Source organism: Chaetura pelagica, unplaced genomic scaffold (assembly GCF_000747805.2).
Source record: "Chaetura pelagica isolate M959 unplaced genomic scaffold, ChaPel_1.0 scaffold53, whole genome shotgun sequence".
In the NCBI taxonomy this organism is placed as follows: Eukaryota; Metazoa; Chordata; class Aves; order Apodiformes; family Apodidae; genus Chaetura; species Chaetura pelagica.
In genome coordinates this window covers 1,265,658-1,286,155 of record NW_009952880.1, presented here as the reverse complement: position 1 = coordinate 1,286,155, position 20,498 = coordinate 1,265,658, and the positions used below count along the sequence as shown (strand labels likewise).

The window sequence follows — 20,498 nt, the reverse complement described above, 5'->3', positions numbered from 1 at the left end:
AAAATAATAACTTCAGAGAGGATTTAAGTTAGTTTTTTTGTTTGTTAATGTGGCAACAGTAACAATTCTCTCCGCTGACTTCTACAAGTCTTGATCTCGGTGTAAGATGCATCGTGTAAAACATGTAGAAGACATAAAATAGTAAACAACTTCTTTCAAGATCAGGTTCGGTTAAGCAGAAAAAAGAAATGATACATGCTGTGGTTTTCTGCTAGTTTTATGGTAACAAAGCATCACAGTACTCACAAAATGTGCATATTGCAAATCTTGTGTTTATTATTTTGGTTTAAATATAATTTGTTCATAAAAAAAAGAGGATATATATAAAACAATAATTAACAGTGATGCTCTTCAGTAAAGTCTTAGTCTCTTACCTGGTTCATAAAGCATTATGAGCGTTCTTCGCAACTGACAGAGTATTTGAACAACAGGTGATACAACAGGTGGTTAGCTAGCCACAGTTAAGTTAGTAGAGTCTTTTTTTTCATATTACCAATACAAAAAACTACAAAAAAAAATAATTATAAGAAAATATCCTAAACTGGATAATTACATAGTTTTGAAAGCACCAGCCTCAGTGTCTACAAGTGATGCTTGCACGTTGTACTCCTTACTACTTCAGGGTATATTTGAAGCTCACAGAGTAAGTCTCAGCTATAGCAAATAGTATTTCAGAATTTGAATTAATTAATTCATACTGTCACCTACATAGTTAATTTACCTATATTAGAATATTACCTAATTGTCATTGAGTTTATCAGGCTATTCAACTGAAGTATTTTGAACTAGCTGTCAGTTAAAATAATGTTTAAACAAAAATCTTTAATAATTTTTTGAGAGGTAACATCAATGACAGTATGAATCACTTGAATAGCTAAATGTGCATTCTGTTACTTTTCAGTGTGTTTCATGTTTCAGTCATGAGTTTTGAACAATGACTTTTGTCTGCAAAAGGCTTTGGCTATATTTAAATGATGTAATAAGATTACTTTATATATGGAAATTCACATAGTATCTGTTTGAAAAACAGAAAAAAATTACAATGTTAATTTAATAATTGCTATGTAAAGAAGCAGATTGAGAACATATTCTTTTCTAGCTTGTAATTTATATTCCCTCAATTAGACTTATGTATTCTTTTATGCAAAAGTATCCCCCACCATATGTTAGGAAAAGTAGATTTGAAATGCTTAATTAGTATCAATTTTTAAATTAGATTTACAATGCTAATACTTTATATCTCCTTAGACTATAGCTTGAGATTTAGTTGCAAAGTATGCATAGACGTATACTTCTAAAACTAAAACCAGGCTCTTGATCTTTCATTCTGGAGAACAAATAATACAGAATGTGTAAAATTAGTAAAATTAATCTTGGTTGATCTTGATAGTAAGTAGTATTATAAAATCATATCGTAGATATTTTGTTACTTGTCTGTTAGCTTAAGATTGTGGATTGTATGGGTGAGAAAGAGTAAGATCACTAACGTGACTTTTTGAGCTGCCAAATCAGAATTTACTCCAAGTAACTTGTTATTTGTTTCTTAACAATTTGGGTCTGTCCTTGACCTGGAAGCATTCCTGATGAGCTTTGCAGTGGGTATGATGTGATCCCATTTGATTTTTTAATATTGTGAACTTAATTTGTTTGCTTGTCTGTATAGCACAGCATCCCTGTATATTCAAATTCTCTTCCTTTTCACCATGCTTATTAATTTTCTGAAGTAATGAAGAATATTGGCCTGTGCCTTTCTCTTCACTTCAAAGTAACTTAGCTCTTCACTTTCCTCCCAAGTCCTAGATCATCACTATTGTGTGAGGATCTATTTTCCTCAAGATTCCGCTCTCCCTAAGGCTGAATCAGATATTGTTGTTTGATCAATATCTTAGGTTCCACCTCAGTTGACAGTATAAAAAAGAATATGTTTGGCTCATCTTCTTTATTAATAATATAGTCATTGGTCACTCTTCCATGAGAGACCTTTGCATTTTAATAAAATCACACATTTTCACATGCTTGTAGCCTCTATACCATGTTGAAAAAGCATCACCCAGTAGGTTTACAATACACATGATAACAGCACATTACCTCAGACATTTTGGCCAGTATGAACAGAAAGCAGTACAACCTAGAACAATGGGGAAGGGCCCAGATAAATTTTCTCCACAAGCTACCCAACCTGAGTGTTGCTCTTTAACTCTAGAGGAGACTTAGGTAGTGTTGTCATTCTGCATTCATGGCCTGACACAGTGAGATCATTCCCTGGCACAATTGATTTTAGCTCTATAGTCATCCTGTAATAACTAGAATAAAAAGTCCCTCACTCTCATATTCATCAACAATACTTTTCCTAAAGTGTACATGGCATCTTTTGTGCCATTTTCCATGCCTTTGCTTTTACTTGAAATTTAATTATGATGAAAATTCATATTTTCTGACTCTTAATCCCGTGCTACTTCTGCCATGAAAGAACAAAATTGCAAACATTTAGTGATTTGCAGAGCTTGTAAGCAATATTAGTGAAGAATACATCAACTAGTGCTAATGAAAAGCTAAATGAGGATGAGCAGTAATATGATAGTTATTACAGAAAAGGATTGGTTGTTTGTTTTTTTCAGGGGGTGGCAAAAAGTGTAGAGAAGGTGCAGTTAATTCAAGTTAGAAATCTACATCACATTTTCTTTATTTCCAGTGCAGTTACAATAAAAATTAACCTTCAGGAGACATTTCAAAATTAAGTATACTGGTTTTGGCCATTAACCTAGAGCAGTATTAGCATAAGAGGTTCTCAATCATGTCTTTACAACAAAACAGTTACTTGATTTATGCAAACATCCAGTGTCTGAATAGATTAGATTTATATTCAGTCAATGCACTTTATCAAATGATGCTCAAATGTAAGGCTGCAGAGGAAAACCTCTGCCTAACATAAATGTAGCAGCATGAACAATCATGTCTCATTATTACAAGTACCAATGTAAATAAACATATGTCTGAGAAAAAAACAAAACAGATGAGAGGAGGAGGTGATCATAAATAGAGATTAAAATGGGAGGAAAAACCCTACCTCAGGCGTGATGATAGTTTTTTTGAAAAAGCACTTCAAATTAGAAAGCTAGAAGTATATATATATATATATATTTTTTAATTCATGACGGCTGTTGACAATGCCTCAGGTATTATTTCTGTTTTCTCACTAGTTATTATACAAATTTGTTAAATCTGTGCTTAATGCTCAGAGGCAGGACTCCAGAAAGTCATATTTATGAGTAATATGATTCTAATAAGGATGCTAAATGCCCCAGGTGATAGGTGGTTTGTAATCTTATACAGTTGAGTTCAAATTTGAAGAATAGTGACCAAATTGGTACTGCTTAACACAGACAAAATGTCTTCAGAAGAATGATTCTGTTGTAGCCAAATATAGATGGAAAAAAAAGTTCAATTAGTATGACAAACAAAGCACAGTCATAAAAACCTGCTGAGAAGTGATTAGCAGAGAAGTTGTTTACTGATAGAGGGTAGGTTTAATTTTTAAATTGGATTTAACTAAAAAAAAAAATAAAAATATATATATTAAAAAAGGTGTAACTGCAAAAAGCCAGGTTTTACAGTGTCTAAGTGCTTCTCCCCTTCTAAACCAGGTAACAATATAACAAAGATAATGCTTAACTGTAGAACAGGGTAAGCAGAAGGGAATAGAAGGGGTATTATAACTATTAGATTGAGTCTTCGATAATCCATGCATTGTGCATTATAGTTTTCATCCTCTTTGTTTTTCTGAAAGACTGAGAACAGAAATGAAGTGTTTTTCTTGGAAACAAAAACTTTCCACAGAAACCAGGTATTTCTTTCATTTAGTGTTTGCCTCTGTGGTTTGATTTAGTACATGGTGATTCAGCATTCCACCTGTGGCATTGCCAGGAGGCCTTTCACAGCAGTCCAAGATGCACAGTGCATTCTGTAATGTGTAGGGTCAGGCCTAGTGGTAGTGTTAGGAGGGGAATTTGTCACAGTGATTTGTGGATATTAATGACACATTTTTCATTATTCTGTTCTGTGATTCCATTTGGGAACCATAATTTAAAAACGAATTTGAAACTGATTTTATGTCTGGTACTCTCAAAATGTTACAAACATGAAGATTTGAATCTGAGAGATTAAAAAGGTCTACAATTAGATGTTTAATGAGAGATGGAGGGTTCTCTGTGTTGTTTTGTGCTATGTGCTCTTGTGTGCTTCTAAAGAAAAAGAAGGCCCTTCATGGTATTCTGTTCTAGTGATTTTTTTTCTGCATTATTTTCTCAGTTTATACTTCAAAGTACAAACATGGCTGAGACTTTTCAGGCAGAATAGGCACATGTAGCCATGAGTTACATGATAAAAATCTTCACTCTGTCACTTAACAAGTAAAGAACTTAAAGTCTGTGTTGTTTTTTTTTTTTTTAAAGGCATATTTAGTTACTTTGGGACATGTACAGTAAATAGATTTACTCCTTAAAGGGAGAATCTGACATTAGGAAACTGTCATATCTGTGTGTCGTGGTTTTGGCCCCAATGCAACACTTGGAAGAATTGTGATCAACAGCTCAGTGTCCAAGTGGAGATCTGTGACCAATGGCCTTCCTCAGGGGTCAGTACTAAGACCAGCACAGTTTAACATCTTTGTTGGTGACATGGACAGTGGGATTGAGTGCACCTTAAACAAGTTTACTGACCATACCAAGCTGTGTGGTGTGGGTGACACACTGGAGGGAAGGGATGCCATCCAGAGGGATGTTGACAGGCTTGAGAGGTGGGCTCACGCAAACCACATGAAGTTCAGCAAGTGCAAGTGCGAGGTCCTGCACTTGGGTTGGGGTAATCCCAAGCACAAATACAGGCTGGATGAAGAGTAGCTTGAGAACATCCCTGAGAAGGATTTGGTGGTGTTGGTTGATGAGAAGCATGAGCTGGCAATGTGCTTTTGCAGCCCAGATACGGCTGACTGCAAACAAATGCAAAAAAAAACACCACAAAAACAAGCAAACAGACAAAACCCCAAAATCCCCAAACAAACAAAAAAAAAAAGGAAAAAAAAGAAAAAAAGAAGCCTGGAATCTCTTTAACTCAGCAGTTTCTGAGAAAAATAACAGGTAGGAAGATATCTTGATAATTTAACAAGGAACACTTTCACTTTGCTTACTCAAGTACAATATAAGTTTTGATGTGGTCGTTTCCTGTTTTCTCAAGATGGCAATTGCTGGAGTAGTGAGGGAGGCTGATTGCTATTGTCTTGACTGAAATATCATTGACTGAACTGGCACATCTTACAACTAAGGCTGAAATAGCCATTTTTTTGTGCTACATGTTTTGTATGGCGGGGGAAAGTGTGTTAAACAAAACAGAGGATAACATAAATCTCAAAATAAGGTAGGGGAAAAAAAACCCAAAACCAACCTGCCAACCAAGAAAAAACGTAAAACCAAAATACGGAATTTTTTCATTTGTTGTTCCAGGGTAATTAAAACTTAACACTTCCTTGTCATGTTTTCTCAGTCCCTGCCATGATTTTGCTTTACTTTATTCAGGAAAGTAAGTGACAGTCTGTGAGAGAAAAGTAATTCTTGCAGAGATAATCTTAAAGTCACTCTTGTTTCTAGATTCTGAATGAAAACCATTGGTTTGTTTTGTACGTAGGGTAAAATATATGCTAAATTCCATATTTATGTTTCAGGCTGTAACAGCCAAAAGTATGTTTTGAATACATGAATGAAACACTTTATGTTCATTATTAAATCCTGACAACAAAATAAAACATTGCTTACATGGGGCCTACAGACTACTCAGAACTTCAGATGCGGCTTCAGATTTTTGTCATTGGCCATCTATTTTAACTGTGAAAATCCCTTCAGGTAATTTAGGGTGAAGATTGGCTTGTAAAATGAACCAGTAACTAAAACAAACCATTAGGCATCCTATGAACCCGCTAAAGCAATTTATTTATATTAAGGATTCACACAATGTCAAATTAGTGACAGAGCAATTTTTAATAATTACAAGCCATCTAATATGCAGGTGACTGATCACAACCCACAGCTCCCTGGTCATGACATAACTGTCAGTAAAAAAGAAAATAAGCCATTCATGTATGCTTACTGTATGTTTATTTCTTCCTAAAATATGTGATGCAAATGAAAAAAAACATGAAAATGCAGCAATCAAGAGCTTTGAAAATAAGCCTTGAACTTGACTTATTCTCAGATACCCTCCACCTCTAAGTTAAAAAAGCCTATCCAAATAATTGTGTAACTTTCAATAGATATTTTTATGATATAAACTTTTAAACTGTTTTTGAAGTTGACAGTTTGAGATGTTTCTAAACAAAATACAATGATTTTTTATTATTTTGAAACCCTGAGGGTAAATTACTCTAAGCATATTTTAAAAATTTAGGGATTTGAAAGTTAAATGTTGTCTCCTTGAGATCTCCTGTGTCAAAATAGGTACAATAACATGACAAGCAGTACAGAAAAGGTAAAAAGGATGGAAAGAGATAAACAAAATCATCTATAGGGAGAAAAATGAAATAAGCTAAAGCTTTTAAATCTTGAAAACAAGTAAGTGAGAAGGTATATGAAGGTTTTGTGAATATCATATGTCAGGTAAATAAGGAATACTTGTTTTTTATTTCTTACACTAAAATAAATAGGGATATTAAATGATTTATTAGACAGAAGAATTGAAACCAAAGGTAGAATTTTTTGGTAGCATATGTAATTAAGTTGTAAAAGTCATTGCCATGTGATGTTATAGATTATGTTTTAAAAACATAAATAGATTGAAAAATGAACCACAAATGTATAAAAAGAAAAAATATCACAGGGTATTTAACATAAAGGCCTGCTTCAAGGGCTTCATTCAAGAGGCCTAGTCTGTAAAGTTGCTGGAAATTGTTATGGTGTATAAAGGGATGAATCTCATTTTTAATAGTAATAGTTTCTGAAACTCTGGGTGAATTATCTGCTACTGCATTTTGGGGGCTGAAGATCAGGAGTTTTCAGTTTAAGTTGTAAAAATATTTTGCTGTCATTTAAGGCTCGTAATAAAATCTGCCAAGTGATCATTTTAGGTGCCAGCAAATATGCAATTTAGTATTTCACCTGGTATTACCTAATGTTTAATCATAACAAATATTAAGATGAGGGCAATACTTTTAATGTAATTTTTGACTGGTTTAATTTTCTAGCCAATAAGGAATTCTTTTGGACTTTTCTTCTCACTACTAAAAAGCTTATTAATGAAAGATACATGTATATGTCAATTAAGTGAACTGTTAGTCTTTCTTGGCTGCTTCTTGGATCATTATGTTTAAGGTCCAGTAGGTTGCTGGAGCCTTCATATTTCTCAGTCAACTTTTTCCATACCAGAACTTTTATTTGACTCAGTAGAATTCTCTCATCCTTGAAGCATATAATACAGATTCTGACATCTTTCATGTGGTTGTATAGCACTGTCACACAACTTCTTTTCCTCATTAAGGTTGCAATGACGCTTAAGTTCTGTTTAGTAGGTGACATCATGTCTTTCAAAACAAACCCCCAACCAACCTTGAACCAAAGCTTTTGACTTTTACACAAAACTTAAAAATTCTGTATACCTTACAGAATTTGAAATTAAATTCCAAAATGCAGCCATCTATCCTTGTTTGTGCTATGGTTTTTTGGAGGGTGTTTTTCTCTCAGGTATTTGTTTGTTTGTTTGTTTGTTTCTACGGCCAAGACAATTAATTATAATAAAGGGAAATGTCCTTAAAAATGTGGGAGTATTACAGTGTTGACTGCAATTAAAAATATGGTTTAAATCCAATGGAAGTAAATGAGAGATTATGATAACAGCAGCAAAGGCTAACAGTCCTTAGAGTATTACTTTTTCATTCAGTTTTGCATTACAAAGGAATCTGATAGCAAAATCTTCCACAAATTTGTTGATAGATTTATGCTAGCTAGCTGAAAGTTATGTTATTTATACTAAAAATTTTGCTAAGCATCAAACTACAGCTTTGCTAAATGATCTGGAAATGGTTTTTATTACTGCAGTCTATGCATTAGACATTTACAGCCATACATTGGAATTTTGCCATTTCTCATAGTTTTAGTGACTTTGGACCAAGTCCCGAAAACTGTGAAGTAGAACAACACCCTGTACTAATCTGTTCTAGAAGAATTCAATGCACAGAAATAAAACTTCCATCCCCAGACTTGTAATTTCAATGATGTATTGCTGTTTAAAACAAATGCAACTTGAATTAAGTTAAAGCTCAATCTATTCAGTGTTACTATTTCTTACTTTTTGAAAGCTTCTTACTGATGAAAGAAGAAGGTAAGAAATTAACCTGGTATTGCAATTGTCTAGTTCAGTTTACACAGTGGGGTCCATAGTACTTGGCAACATATCCTGTGTTGCTGGTGTCTAATTTTCCTTTAGCTGCATCCTAAAATATGGGACCTAGATTTAAATTTTAATGGTTCATAATTGATGACAGGAGTAACTTGCGTGGTGTTCAGACTGAAAACTAGTTAATGAAAACCAACTGGGTTGGTGAAGATATTTTTTTTTTTCTTCCATTAAAAAAGATAATACACTCTCAACTGAAGTCTGAGACTAACTCTAAAAGAAATGAGTTTAGCAGCCAGCTAAAAACATAGGGTATTTTGTAAGGTATTGTATCAAATAGAATAAAAAATAAGAGGATGTAGAGGTACTGTATCGAGTAGTAATAATAAGCAGTATGCAATAGTAAGTACAAGGACAACAGACATTAAAAAAATCTACCAGAACAAACTTCAAAAAATGGTTAAGATATTCTGCAGGAGATCTGGCAGTAAATGGAAGTGAATATATTGAATGCATAATAAGAGACTATACAAAAGAAAGTTATATATAAGAGAGTATTAAAGCTCCTAGTGCAGTCATAAGGCTATACAGATAAAAATTTTTTCGAAATGTGAGAAAAGGACCACATCACTAATGAGTAAAAGCATAAGATAATAAGAAGCTGTGAGCACACATTAAGAAAGGCTATCACAGTTACTGAATTACAGCTATGAAAGGATGTAAGAGGCAATGATGGAGTTCATAAATACAAAAGAATTAGAAAGAAAACAAGAAAAAACAGTGCACAGGAAATAACAGGGAAAAGGACAGGACATCTGGGAGTTGTAAGAAAGCCAGTTAGCTCTAAATCATGGAAAGAAATAATGGAGTAAGTGATGAAAAATTGCTTAACACAAAATCTAATCCTATTTACTACTTTTTTTTTCTCATTACAAACTAACAGAAAAAAAAGGCTTGGAGTTGTCTCTAAATAGGTTGTGTACTTTGTTGGGAAAATACATACAAAGAATAGTTACTGGTTAGTCTTTGTAATAATTTTGTGTTGCATCTTTGCTGGCTTAGTTCTAGGCTTGGTAACTTTTAATTGTTTTTGCTGCATCTTGGATATTGGAATAAGCATTATCCATGAATATCATTAATGACACTATAACTGAAGTATACTTCAAAATGATGCTGACAACGTGAAGTGAACATGCATACATCACCAAGGTGAGATTGACTTCAGGCAAGTGCAAAATGTTGTAGATTAAATGAAGAAGACAAAGGCATAAATATAAAATATGGAGGAAATACCGAGACAGAGGAATAATACTCAGTAAGTACATCAGGAAAACACAAAAAATTAAATACTCTTAACAAACATTAGTGCGCAGTATGTCCTTGTGTGCACTATTCACATAATTGTGTGTGTGCATGTGCATATGCCTGCTTTTGTGTGTGCAAAAGTAAATTCTCACATTAGTCAATATATTAAATGCTTACATGAATTTTATTATAAAGAACTATTTTAATACACATATGATTTGTGTCTATATAGAAGCCAGAATTCTTTAGTAGGCTTACTTTGCTCACAGGTTTTGGGGAGAGGGATAGGCAAAAAAAGAGAATTAAGAACAAATTATATTTGCTTATATCAGAAATTATATTTGCTTTTTATCACAATGAAAATATTATATTTACCTTTTAAGCACAAATATTCATTTAACATATATGTGTATTTACAGCTGTAAATTGAAGACTTTTGAATCCAGATGTCAACCAGCATCCCCAGGTCCCTTTCTGCCAGACAGGTTACCAGCCATTCTTTCCTAAGCCTGTAGCATTGCATGGCCTTGTAGTGACCCAAGTACAGGACTTCACATTTGTTCTTGTTGAACCTCATGCAGCTGTCCTGGGCCCACATGCAACTGGCCTCAAGCAGATGAACACTTCTAACCAACTTAGTGTAATCTGCAAAGTTACTGAGGGTGCATTCAATCCTCTCATCCAGGTGATTGACAAAGATATTAAAGAGAGCTTGCCCTAGTACTGAGCTCTGGGAAACACCAGTTGTGACCAGTCACAAACTGCATTTAACTGCATTCATCACAAGTCCTTGGGCCTGCCGTCTGGCAGGTGTTTACTCAGAAAGTGTGCACCTGTCCAAGCCATGAGCAGCCAGTTTCTCCAAGAGAATACTGTAAGAAACTGTCAAAGACTTTACTAAAGTCTTACGTAGACAACATCCACAGCCTCTTCCTCATTCACTAAGTGGGCCACCTTGTCACAGTAGGAGATCAGGTCTGTCAAGCAGCACCTGCCTGTCATGAACCCATGTTGGTTGGTCTTTGTAGCTTTGTTGTCCTGCATGTACCATGTGATGGCACTCAAGATGATCTGCTCCATAATCTTCCCCTGCAGCAAGGTCAGACTGACAGGCCTGTAGTTCCTTGAATCAAGCCTTCTGGCCCTTTCAGTAGATAAGCATCACATTTGTTAACCCTCAGTCAACTGGGACCTCCCTGGTTAGCCAGGACTGCTGATAGAGGATGGGAAGTGGCTTGTTGAACACTTCTGCCAGTTCCTTCAGTACCTGTTGTGGATCCCATCTGGCCCCATAGACTTTTTTGTGTCTAAGTGGTGTAGCAGTTTGGTAACCATTTCCCTTTGGATTATGAGGGCTTCACTCTGCTCCCATTCCCTGTCTTCCAGCTTAGAGGGCTCTGTATCTGAAAAACAATTTGTCTTAGTACTAAAGACTGAAGCAAAGAAGGCATTAAGTATATCAGCCTTATACTTTGTCACTGCTTCCCCCTTGCATTGCATAAAGGATGAAGATTCTTCATAGTCCTTTTGTTGTTAATGTATTGATAGAAATAATTTTATTGTATTTGATGGCAGTAGCCTCATTAATTTCTGATTGGGCTTTGACCCTTCTAACTTCTTCCCAGCATAGCCTAGCAACATCTTTTTAGTCCCCCTGTGTTGCCTCCTCTTCTTCCAAAGGACATGAACTCTTTTTTTTTTTTTTTTCCCAAGTTCCAACCAAAGGTCTCTGTTCAGCTAGGCTTGTTTTCTTCCCTGCTGGCATCTCCTGGCTCATCTTCTGGCACATGGGGACACAAGTTCCTGTGCCTTTAGATTTCCTTCCTCAAGAGCATCTAGCCTTCTTGGTCTCCTTTGCTCTTCAGCACTGCCTCCTAAGGGACTCTTGTCAACCATTTTCTAAACAGGCAAAAGTCTACCCTCCAGAAGTCCAAGGTGGCAGTTCTGCTAACCCCCTCCCTTACTTCTGCAAGAATTGGAAACTCTGTCTTTTCATGATTGCTATGCCCAAGATGGCCTCCAACCATCACATTGCACACAAATCCTTTGTTTGCAAACAAAAGGTCTAGTTGGGTGGCTTCCCTAGTTTCTTCCCTCACCAACTGTGTCATGGGAGAGACCTAGGGCTGGCTTAGGCTGAACTGGAATGGGGTTCCAGGGCCCAAGGGCAGAGGGTCATCAGGGTTCTCAGTCAAGGCTAGGAGGGTGCCCTTAGGGTTATGGAAGTTTCCAATTGTATCTTAGATTTTTATGGTGGCAAACAACACATTATCTCTTTATGCTTGTTTGTTTGTCTGTATTTGGTGGGTTGTTGTTGTTTTTAATGGAATAAAGGATGATAATTTCTTTATATATGTCAAGCAGTCTAAGATAAATGTCCTACAAAATTATTGAGTAAGAAATTTATTAGCTTACAGATACATTGTAGAAGAGGGGAAGGTCATTAAAGATAAATGTAAGCAATTTAAAAAAAGTAAGTATCTTATATGATTAATGCAGTTCGACCAGAAGGATACCAGATGTTTGAGATATAGAAGAGAAAAATATTAATTCACCATAAAAAAAGTGGAAGCTAACTGAAATGAATGGTTCTGTGACTAATCTGCATGGATTTCTGGACAGCAATTATATTTAAATTCTGTTTAAATTATGCATAAGAGTAGCCTTTTCTGACACAGCTCAGTATCTACCTTGATAATATTTTCAGAGTCAGAAAATAAGAAGTAAGGAATGAACTCTTCAGAAAAAGATCACCCATAGTTTGAGTCAAGCTGCTTAATTTTTATCTTCTTAACTTTGTATTGATGAGTTGTTCTTTAAAGACATTTCAGGACTTGCACTGTCTTATTATAACCCTCAAAAAAGATGCAAAACGTAACTGACTCAAGCTTAACATGACAGCATTTTGAATTACTATTCTAATATTAAGGAACAGCTCTGTTAAGATACATTTGCATTTGGATTTAATATCTAACTATGGATAACTAGAGTGGCATATACTCAGGAAAACTTTCAGATCCTAAAAGTACTTTTTCTAATAAGACCCATGGGGTTGCTAATTGTGCTGCAGAGTGGGAGTAGTTTGACTTACATTTTAAACTTTATCTCCAGCAAGAGTTGCATACCAATTTCCCTTTATGCTGTACAGAAAATTTGATTAGAGTCTTTTACCAGTTTGAATATTGCATACCTGTATGTGCTTTTCATTTTAACTACTGTAGTTGCATGAAGTACTAAGGAGAAAAGTAAAATGAGAATTAGCTGCAATGAGAACTACTGTTTCCTTCCTATTTCCTATGCCTCCCAAGTTTTTTTAGTGTGAATGTGGCAATACTAATATTAATGAGTAGTCAAATAAATAGGACTTTTCCCTTATTGGGAAGTGGCCACAGGCTTTGTGTTGATCTGACAGAATTGTCTTAGGACTAATGGTTTTAAACTGGAAGAGGGTAAGATGAGCTAGTAGGAGTTGTGTTTTCGACCTAAATCACAATAAAGAACCAAGCTTGCTTACTCACTCCACCCCCCACTGTGGGCTAGGGAGGACAAGAGCTAACTAGAAACTCATGGATAGAGACAAAGACAAAGAGATTCAATCTAATCGGTTTCAAACATGACACAGACAAAACAAAAAACAAAGCTTAAATACTTTACCCCACCCCTGCCTTCTTGTAGGCCCAAATTACTTTGTTGCTGATTTCTCTACCTCCTCCCCCCAGTGGCACAGGGGGACAAGGAGTGGGGATAGAGTCAGTGCATCACTTGTTTTCTGCTGTTTCTTCCTCCTCAGGGAGGGGAAATCCTCAGTCTTTCTCTGCTTCCCCACGGGGTCCCTCCTGTGGGAGAGAGTCCTTCATGAACCCCTGTAACATGAGTTCCTCCCACGAGGTGCAGTCCCTCAGGAACCGAGTGCTCCAGTGAGGGCATGCGACATCACAGGGTACTTCGGGAACACTGATGTCTCCTGGTGCAGATTCCTCCATGACTGGCAGGTCCACTGGTGCTACACCGTGCTTCTTCACGGGATGCTCCACCCTGCTCCTGTGTGGGCTGCAGGGGGCAGCAAGTCATCTCACCACAAACTGCTGGTGAACCTCTCAGGCACCTCCTCCCCCTACTTGTTGACTGACCTTGATCTCTCTGCTTTGGCACTGTTCTCACCTCTGCTGTCCACCACCCCCTATCCTCTGCTCACAGGTCTTATATAAGTTTGTTTCCCCTTCTTATGTATATTCATTGCAGAGGTGCATCTGTTGTCTCTGATGGCTCAGTCTCGGCCAGAGGTGTGGCTGCATTTTTGTGGAGCTTATCAGCAGCTTCTTACAGGAGCCACCCCTGGGACCCTTCCCCCACTAACAAAACCCACGCCAAACCAAACTAGCAACTAGACCTTCAGGCAATCAGGAGAGCAACACTGTCCATCACTGTTACGCTTATTACATGTGTCAAAAACAACAAATTACTTGTGTCATAGAATAACATTTCAAAGTATTTGTGTTTGGAAGTCTCCTTTTACGTTTCCTCATACTTTGTTATTCTGGCAAGTCAACAGATTAATTGGAGAAACTTTGACGTATGAACACCTGGTTTTATAAGATGGAATCTACTTCTGAAGTTAAAAAAATATTTATTGATCTTGGCACTTTTCAGCTTTTCATATTCAGAGTACTACAAACTTTGTCAGTCAGACCTTTTTTTTTAACCTTTATTTATTTAATGTTCATACAGTGGTTTCTTGTGTACTTGCTTTATGCAGCAGTAATTTTATTTCAAAATGGAACATTTTCCAGCTTTCATGTATTTCAACACCAACATTCTTAAAACAAAGACCTTTTTTTCAGTCTTTCAGACATCATAATGAACTTGACAAGAAGAGTCATAGGGTAAATTGTTTTTATCCCACTAGCTGAATAACTAAAATGAATCAGTATCCTTTCAAAGGGGCAGGAGACTCTTGTCTTTAGTAGTGTTTGTATTATGCTATGTAAGCATTTAGTCCCACTCATATATACATGTACATGGAAAAAGCACAATAGGCCTTATCAAAATATGTGGTACTTTACCCTTTTTAAATAAAAACTTTTTATGTAGCATTTTTATTTCAACAAGCAAATAATACTGATGAGAAAGATTTCACACAGCTGCAATTAGGACCAAAATGAGTACTTAAGATTTTGTACTGCATATATATGAGATCTACTTGTGCACCTAGTCATGCTAAGACGTAAGGCTTTCATAGTATTGCCGGCTTGATTGATCTATTTGTGGGATATGGTGAATTATTGCCTTTGAATCACATGCTTTTTTGATGCTTTTTCCCTCCACTTTTCATTTTTTACACTGACATTTGAAGACCCAGGTATTTTCTTGCTTTTGCTCTCCTGTTCTCCCCTCTATCTGGTTCCTGGGGGCAGGCATGTGAGTACTTGTGTGGTGCTTAGTTTCCAGCTGGTGTCAATCCACCACGACTCTACTCTTCTTGTACTTCTGATAACTGATTTTCAGATTTATTGAAGTGATGGAGTATTTCTTACTTTTTTGTACTGGGATTTTATAAAAAATACTTTTGAAAAAATATCTGTTTTTTGTAGTTGTAGGTGGTGATCTACATAATCTAAGCTCTTATGTTCCATATTCATAACATGAAAGTCATGGAGTATGATCCTTTTCCTGGTGTCCAGAGCACTTTCTGCAGAAATCCATGGGTTGACCTCAATTGGCACAATCTCTTTCTAGCCTCAGTGTCATGCACTTGCATCATAATAATGCTGTGCCTGACCAATAATGTGATAGTGTGTTTTCTGGATTAGTGCTGATTTGTATTCCAAGACTTGGTCATGCATAGTGAACAATCTTGTCTATTCATGCTTGTTGTAACATACAACATATTTTCAAATAAGTAGTCCCAAAGAAAGTTTGTCAATGATGTGTTAGGGGGGAAAAAAAAAAAAAAAAAGAGGTTTCCATACAAAACCTTTATAAGAGGTATATTAAAATCTACTGATCTTAAGCCCTGATAATTTAAAAATCTTTTAATAATAATGTTTTATTTGATTGTTTTAATTCAGGCTCTCTGGAATGAATATACCTCCTCCAGTTATCAGCAACAAGAACTGGCTCAGACTACATTTTGTAACAGACAGCAATCACAGATACCGTGGATTTAGTACTCACTACCAAGGTACATTTAAAGAAACACATTTCTTTTGGTGGTTTTTGTTAAGAAAGAAAAAAGGCCCCTGAAGTTGTAGAGGAAATGGGAAGGACCCTTTAAAAAATCTTCATAAAGGTATAGTTTGTATTTGCATAAATGATATATTCAGCAGTACAATCTGTTATATAAAATGATAGTATGTCAGAGTATAAGTAGTGTATTATTTAGTGTATCTGAATGCAGTTATAAAAAATTACGACAGATATCTACTTCACTTTACCCTATGTGAGTACTTGGCTTTTACAATGGTCCTAATATTCTGAAAGATACTGTGTAACAGATACGGAAACAATGGTTTTATCATAAAAAAATATATTTGCCTCTGATTGTAAAAGTCATGTTTGTAGAACAGTGACTAAGTCTTTATTTAGTAATGTCACATATTATCTCTTACCTTTTATTTCTATAATTTGATGAATGCATTGTGCTATTTAAGGTTTAAGTAACCTGTAAGATTCTTATCCACTGTTTTTATGAACAAGCATAATTTTGAGTAAGAATGAAAGCATCTGAAACATTAACTTGGCAATGTCCTCATTTGCAACAAGGTCATAATGATGAAGTGCTAATGAAAACAGGGCTTCATTAGTGTATAGTAATACTGACAGCTTTTTCGCAAGCATTGCTATAAAAAATGTTTTTCACTATCTGCAGTGTATCAATGGATCCTCAAGGAACAGTAACCCTTTTTGTGCTTTGTGCTTTTCCATTTATCTGTTGAAAAAAGAATTAGGGCATTCTGAATGAGACTTAGTTCAGAAATTTCTTTTACACTTCTCTATGGGAAATTTAGCATAGGAAGAGATTAGCTACATATATTTTTGCACAATCTGATGTAACAATTGCAATTAACAAAAGACTAAGTTTTTTCATGTAATTGATCTTTTAGAATAGCAAATATTTTACACCTCTGTGATTGCCTCAGATAACCTATTCTATACAAGAACACAGCAAATTTCATTAGTATTTCAGTGAATATTGTGTATATCTATTTAAACTTCCTGAGTTCATCGATGTTCTGTAATGTGTGTATTCTGAGTGACTTTAGGTAAGAAGAGCCTTCCTAGTGTAGCTCCAGGGCTGCTATTACTGTTTACGAAAGTCCTGGACTAATTTTTTGCATGGTATCCCTCATACCAAATACCAGTCTTTACTGGGAAATTGCCAGCTTATGGAATTGTTAAAAGATACAAAGTAGAAACCTTTTCTGTTAGATCCTAGCCCACAGCTGTGAAATCACCAACTATTTTGGTGGTTTATGCAAAGTAATTCAAGTTGTTCAGATGATAATTTTTAAACTACTGAGAAGAGGAGAACAAACTGTGTCTTGGATGACATGCATACTTACATTCCTGCCAAAAGTGTGATGTAATAGCTTATGAAGAGGATGCACTTTTGTTCAGTTTCAAAATTTGTACAAGTCACAGTTAGTAGGTGTGAAAGATTTGACTCTGCTGTATGTCTTTTCTTTCTCTTTGCCACCTAGGTGTGCAGTGATTACATTATAGCATTTTACCATTATTTTTGTTTGCTCATTTAATTTTTAGTGGTATATTGCTGAATGTATGTGTACTCTATACTAAGTTGTAAAGTGCTGAAGTGGTCCACCATGCTTAAAATGAAGAACATAACTTTTTGAAAAAAACAAAACAAAACAAAACATTTGGGCAGTAAATAATTACAGTGTGTAAAAACATTTAATGTGCATACCGAAGCAGATACCGTCTTTAAAGGTTAACCTTGATAGTAGAAAATGAAAAAATGCATTATCAAGTAATAGGGAGGAGTGGTTTCTGAGTGGATGGTAGGCCAAAGGAGACTGTGAAGAAATTAAATAAACATATTAAAACGTTATTGGTTGTTTTATTCAAATAAAAGATAGTGAGTTTTATGGCCACTCTTTAGGCAGGATGAGAAATAGCTAAACCTGTAAAAGTTCCTTTTACTTGCTGCTTTCTGTTGGCTTCTCTTTGCACTCTTTCACTTCTGTATGAATCCATAGTAAGTGGACAGAAGTTAATGTCACAGCTTCCAGTCTGCAGGCTGGTGCATAAAACCTTCAGTATTCTTTATGTCAAGCATACCTGGACTCTGAAAGGCTATAAAAGATGTTAAGTGCACAGTCACATCTGCTTTCCATTAAGAATCTTTGCTTATAGGAAAATATAGATGAAGAGATTAAATATATCCATGAGCTTTTCAGAATACAGTAACACTTAACTTTCATGCTTATGTTGAAAAAGCATACAAATGGCTTTTCTGCTTAATACTTGAAAGCCAGCTATGTATAGCTAAAGTTAGATGAATGCCAACACTTTCAATGTGTGTTGCAATATGGAGAAAACTGACATTTAAAAGTTTTCTCTTCCTCTGCTTGATTTTTCATTGCTCTTTTATTTTTATCTCTGCTATTTTCTATATGAATAGAAATGTATCTTCATCCAGAAATGATTTATAGAGGTAGACTATTCTTAAATTATTTGTTGGTTTTGCTTTGAGAATTTGAAGCAATTGGAAATTGAGAATAAAGAAGAAAAGTAAGATATATTAAGCTACCTCAGAGCATCATAGCTAGAGTTACCAGAAGGAGAAAACTGTCTTTATCACTCTTCTTCAGAACATCTAACAACTCAAACAGAATTATTCATTCCTTATCTCAAAAGATGTTACAATAAACAGCACACAGTATTACTACTGGAAGACTCAGCAATCCTAATGAAGTAAAAGGTGAGATTCATCTCCAAGAAACCAAAACATAGATGCCTCTATATTGCAACCTGTATGTTTAGACACCTACAGGTATCTTAAATACCAAATAAAGAGCTGTGTGGCATAGTTCGGCTGAATATATGTGCACTAATGTATGAATGATAAGGATTTGATGGGTAGACCACTTGGTGGCTAGGGAATTGGCTGGATGGTCTCACTTAGACTTGTGGACAATGGCTTGATGTGCAAATGGAGACTAGTGATGAGTGATGTGCCTCAGGAGTCAGTACTGGAACTGGTGCTGTTTAACATTTTTGTTGGTGACAGGGACAGTGAAATTGAGTGCACCCTCAGCAAGTTGGCTAGTGACACCAAACTATGTGGTGTGGGTGGCACACTGGAGGGAAGGGATGCCATCCAGGGGGACTTGAGAGGCATGAGAGGTGGGCTCATGCTGACCTCAGGAAGTTCAATAAGGCCAAGTTCAAGGTCTGTACCTAGGACAGGGCAACTACAATGAATTGATAGCATCCAAGGGGCTGTGTTTGGATGAGTGTGATATTTGGGTGAGGGGAGGGTGGAGGGAGGGTCTTCCCTTTTAGTTTTGGCATTCAGTTGTTTCTTTTTATGTGTTTTCTTAACACAGGCTACTTTTTTCTCATTGTTCTTTATCAATGACTGAAAGTTGAGTATTAGCCTCCCTCAGCCTCAAGTAGTTGTAAAGGTCTCTTCCTTGTTCTGCAGTGACTACATGGCTTTATCAGAGCTTTACTGTATGCAGTATTCTCAGAGCACAACATTACTGAAATAAACAGATCAGGAAATACTCACTTGACCACAGCAAGATTATGAAAACCAGTGCAAAGAGCCTCAAGCCAAGGCGAGCCTGCATGGGGTCAACACAAATCCTGTGGCCATGTACTGCTAATGGCAAAATCATATGTACTAGGCTACATTCTTTAGAACTTCTCTATCATTCTGTCAATTTTGCTAGCCATGAGTAAACAATTTGAAAAATATGCCTAAGTGTTAAGATTTGTGTATTCTTTCCCATGCAGTGAAGATATACAGGTTGATGCTACGTCAAACTGGCAAGACACCTTTTCTGCAAGCTTGTCTTTGCCATTTTATTAGTAAATGAAAAACCTTTCTAAGAACTACACAGTATTTCTAGCAACGTTAACTAACCTAGAAGTACTATCTGTGTGAAAAAAAGAGAAAAAAAAATTAATAGTTCTTAAAATAATCTTCCCTGTAGTGAAGATTAGTATTTTGGATACATTTTTGAAATCTGAAATTACTTTAGTAATCCTTAGTAATAAGTTTGTGTCAAGTCCTTGATGCTTAACACTGGATTTATAATAGAAAATTTCAGCATTTAGCCTGCTTACGGCGAAAATTAGATACCTGACCTAAATACTCAAGAGCAATGATCAAAGTTGTTGTTGTTGTTGTTTTTTTTTTTTTTAATAATAAGAGTAAATGAAGGCAATTATTGCTTGCTTTTTCATTCATTATTTTTGTCCACTATCTAAACTTCACTGAAAAAATAAGTAGGAGTGCTAAAGTCTTAGCAATTTGCAGTTCCAGCTTTAGCAAGCATTGTTCTATCTGGAGCTGTATATTTGGCTTATGCATACTAGTTTACTTGCTTGTAGCACTGGACAGATATTAGGCAACTAATATTAATATCCATCTGGAAATAAAAAGAAAATGTGAATTTCATTGATGAGGGAGTAGAATAACAGTTCTGTTCTGGTGTATGATGTAATTTAAGCACAGTGGGTTGTACTTTGCACTTCAGAATGTATTTAACTGCACTTTCCTTTTGTTCTAAGTAGTACCTGGGACAGAAAAAAAGGTGGTGTTTTTTTTTTGTTTTGTTTTGTTTTTT

General features: G+C 35.6%; 1 protein-coding gene across 2 annotated transcripts in view; it reads left to right on the top strand.

The window, feature by feature from the left end:
* Positions 1–20,498, top strand: part of CSMD3 (CUB and Sushi multiple domains 3) — a 545,585-nt gene that overhangs the window by 186,206 nt on the left and 338,881 nt on the right. For both annotated transcript variants that reach the window (XM_009995351.1, XM_009995350.1), the window contains exon 6: positions 15,750–15,862. In XM_009995351.1, coding sequence (XP_009993653.1) covers positions 15,750–15,862 — 113 coding nt within the window. The remainder of the gene's footprint in view (positions 1–15,749; positions 15,863–20,498) is intronic.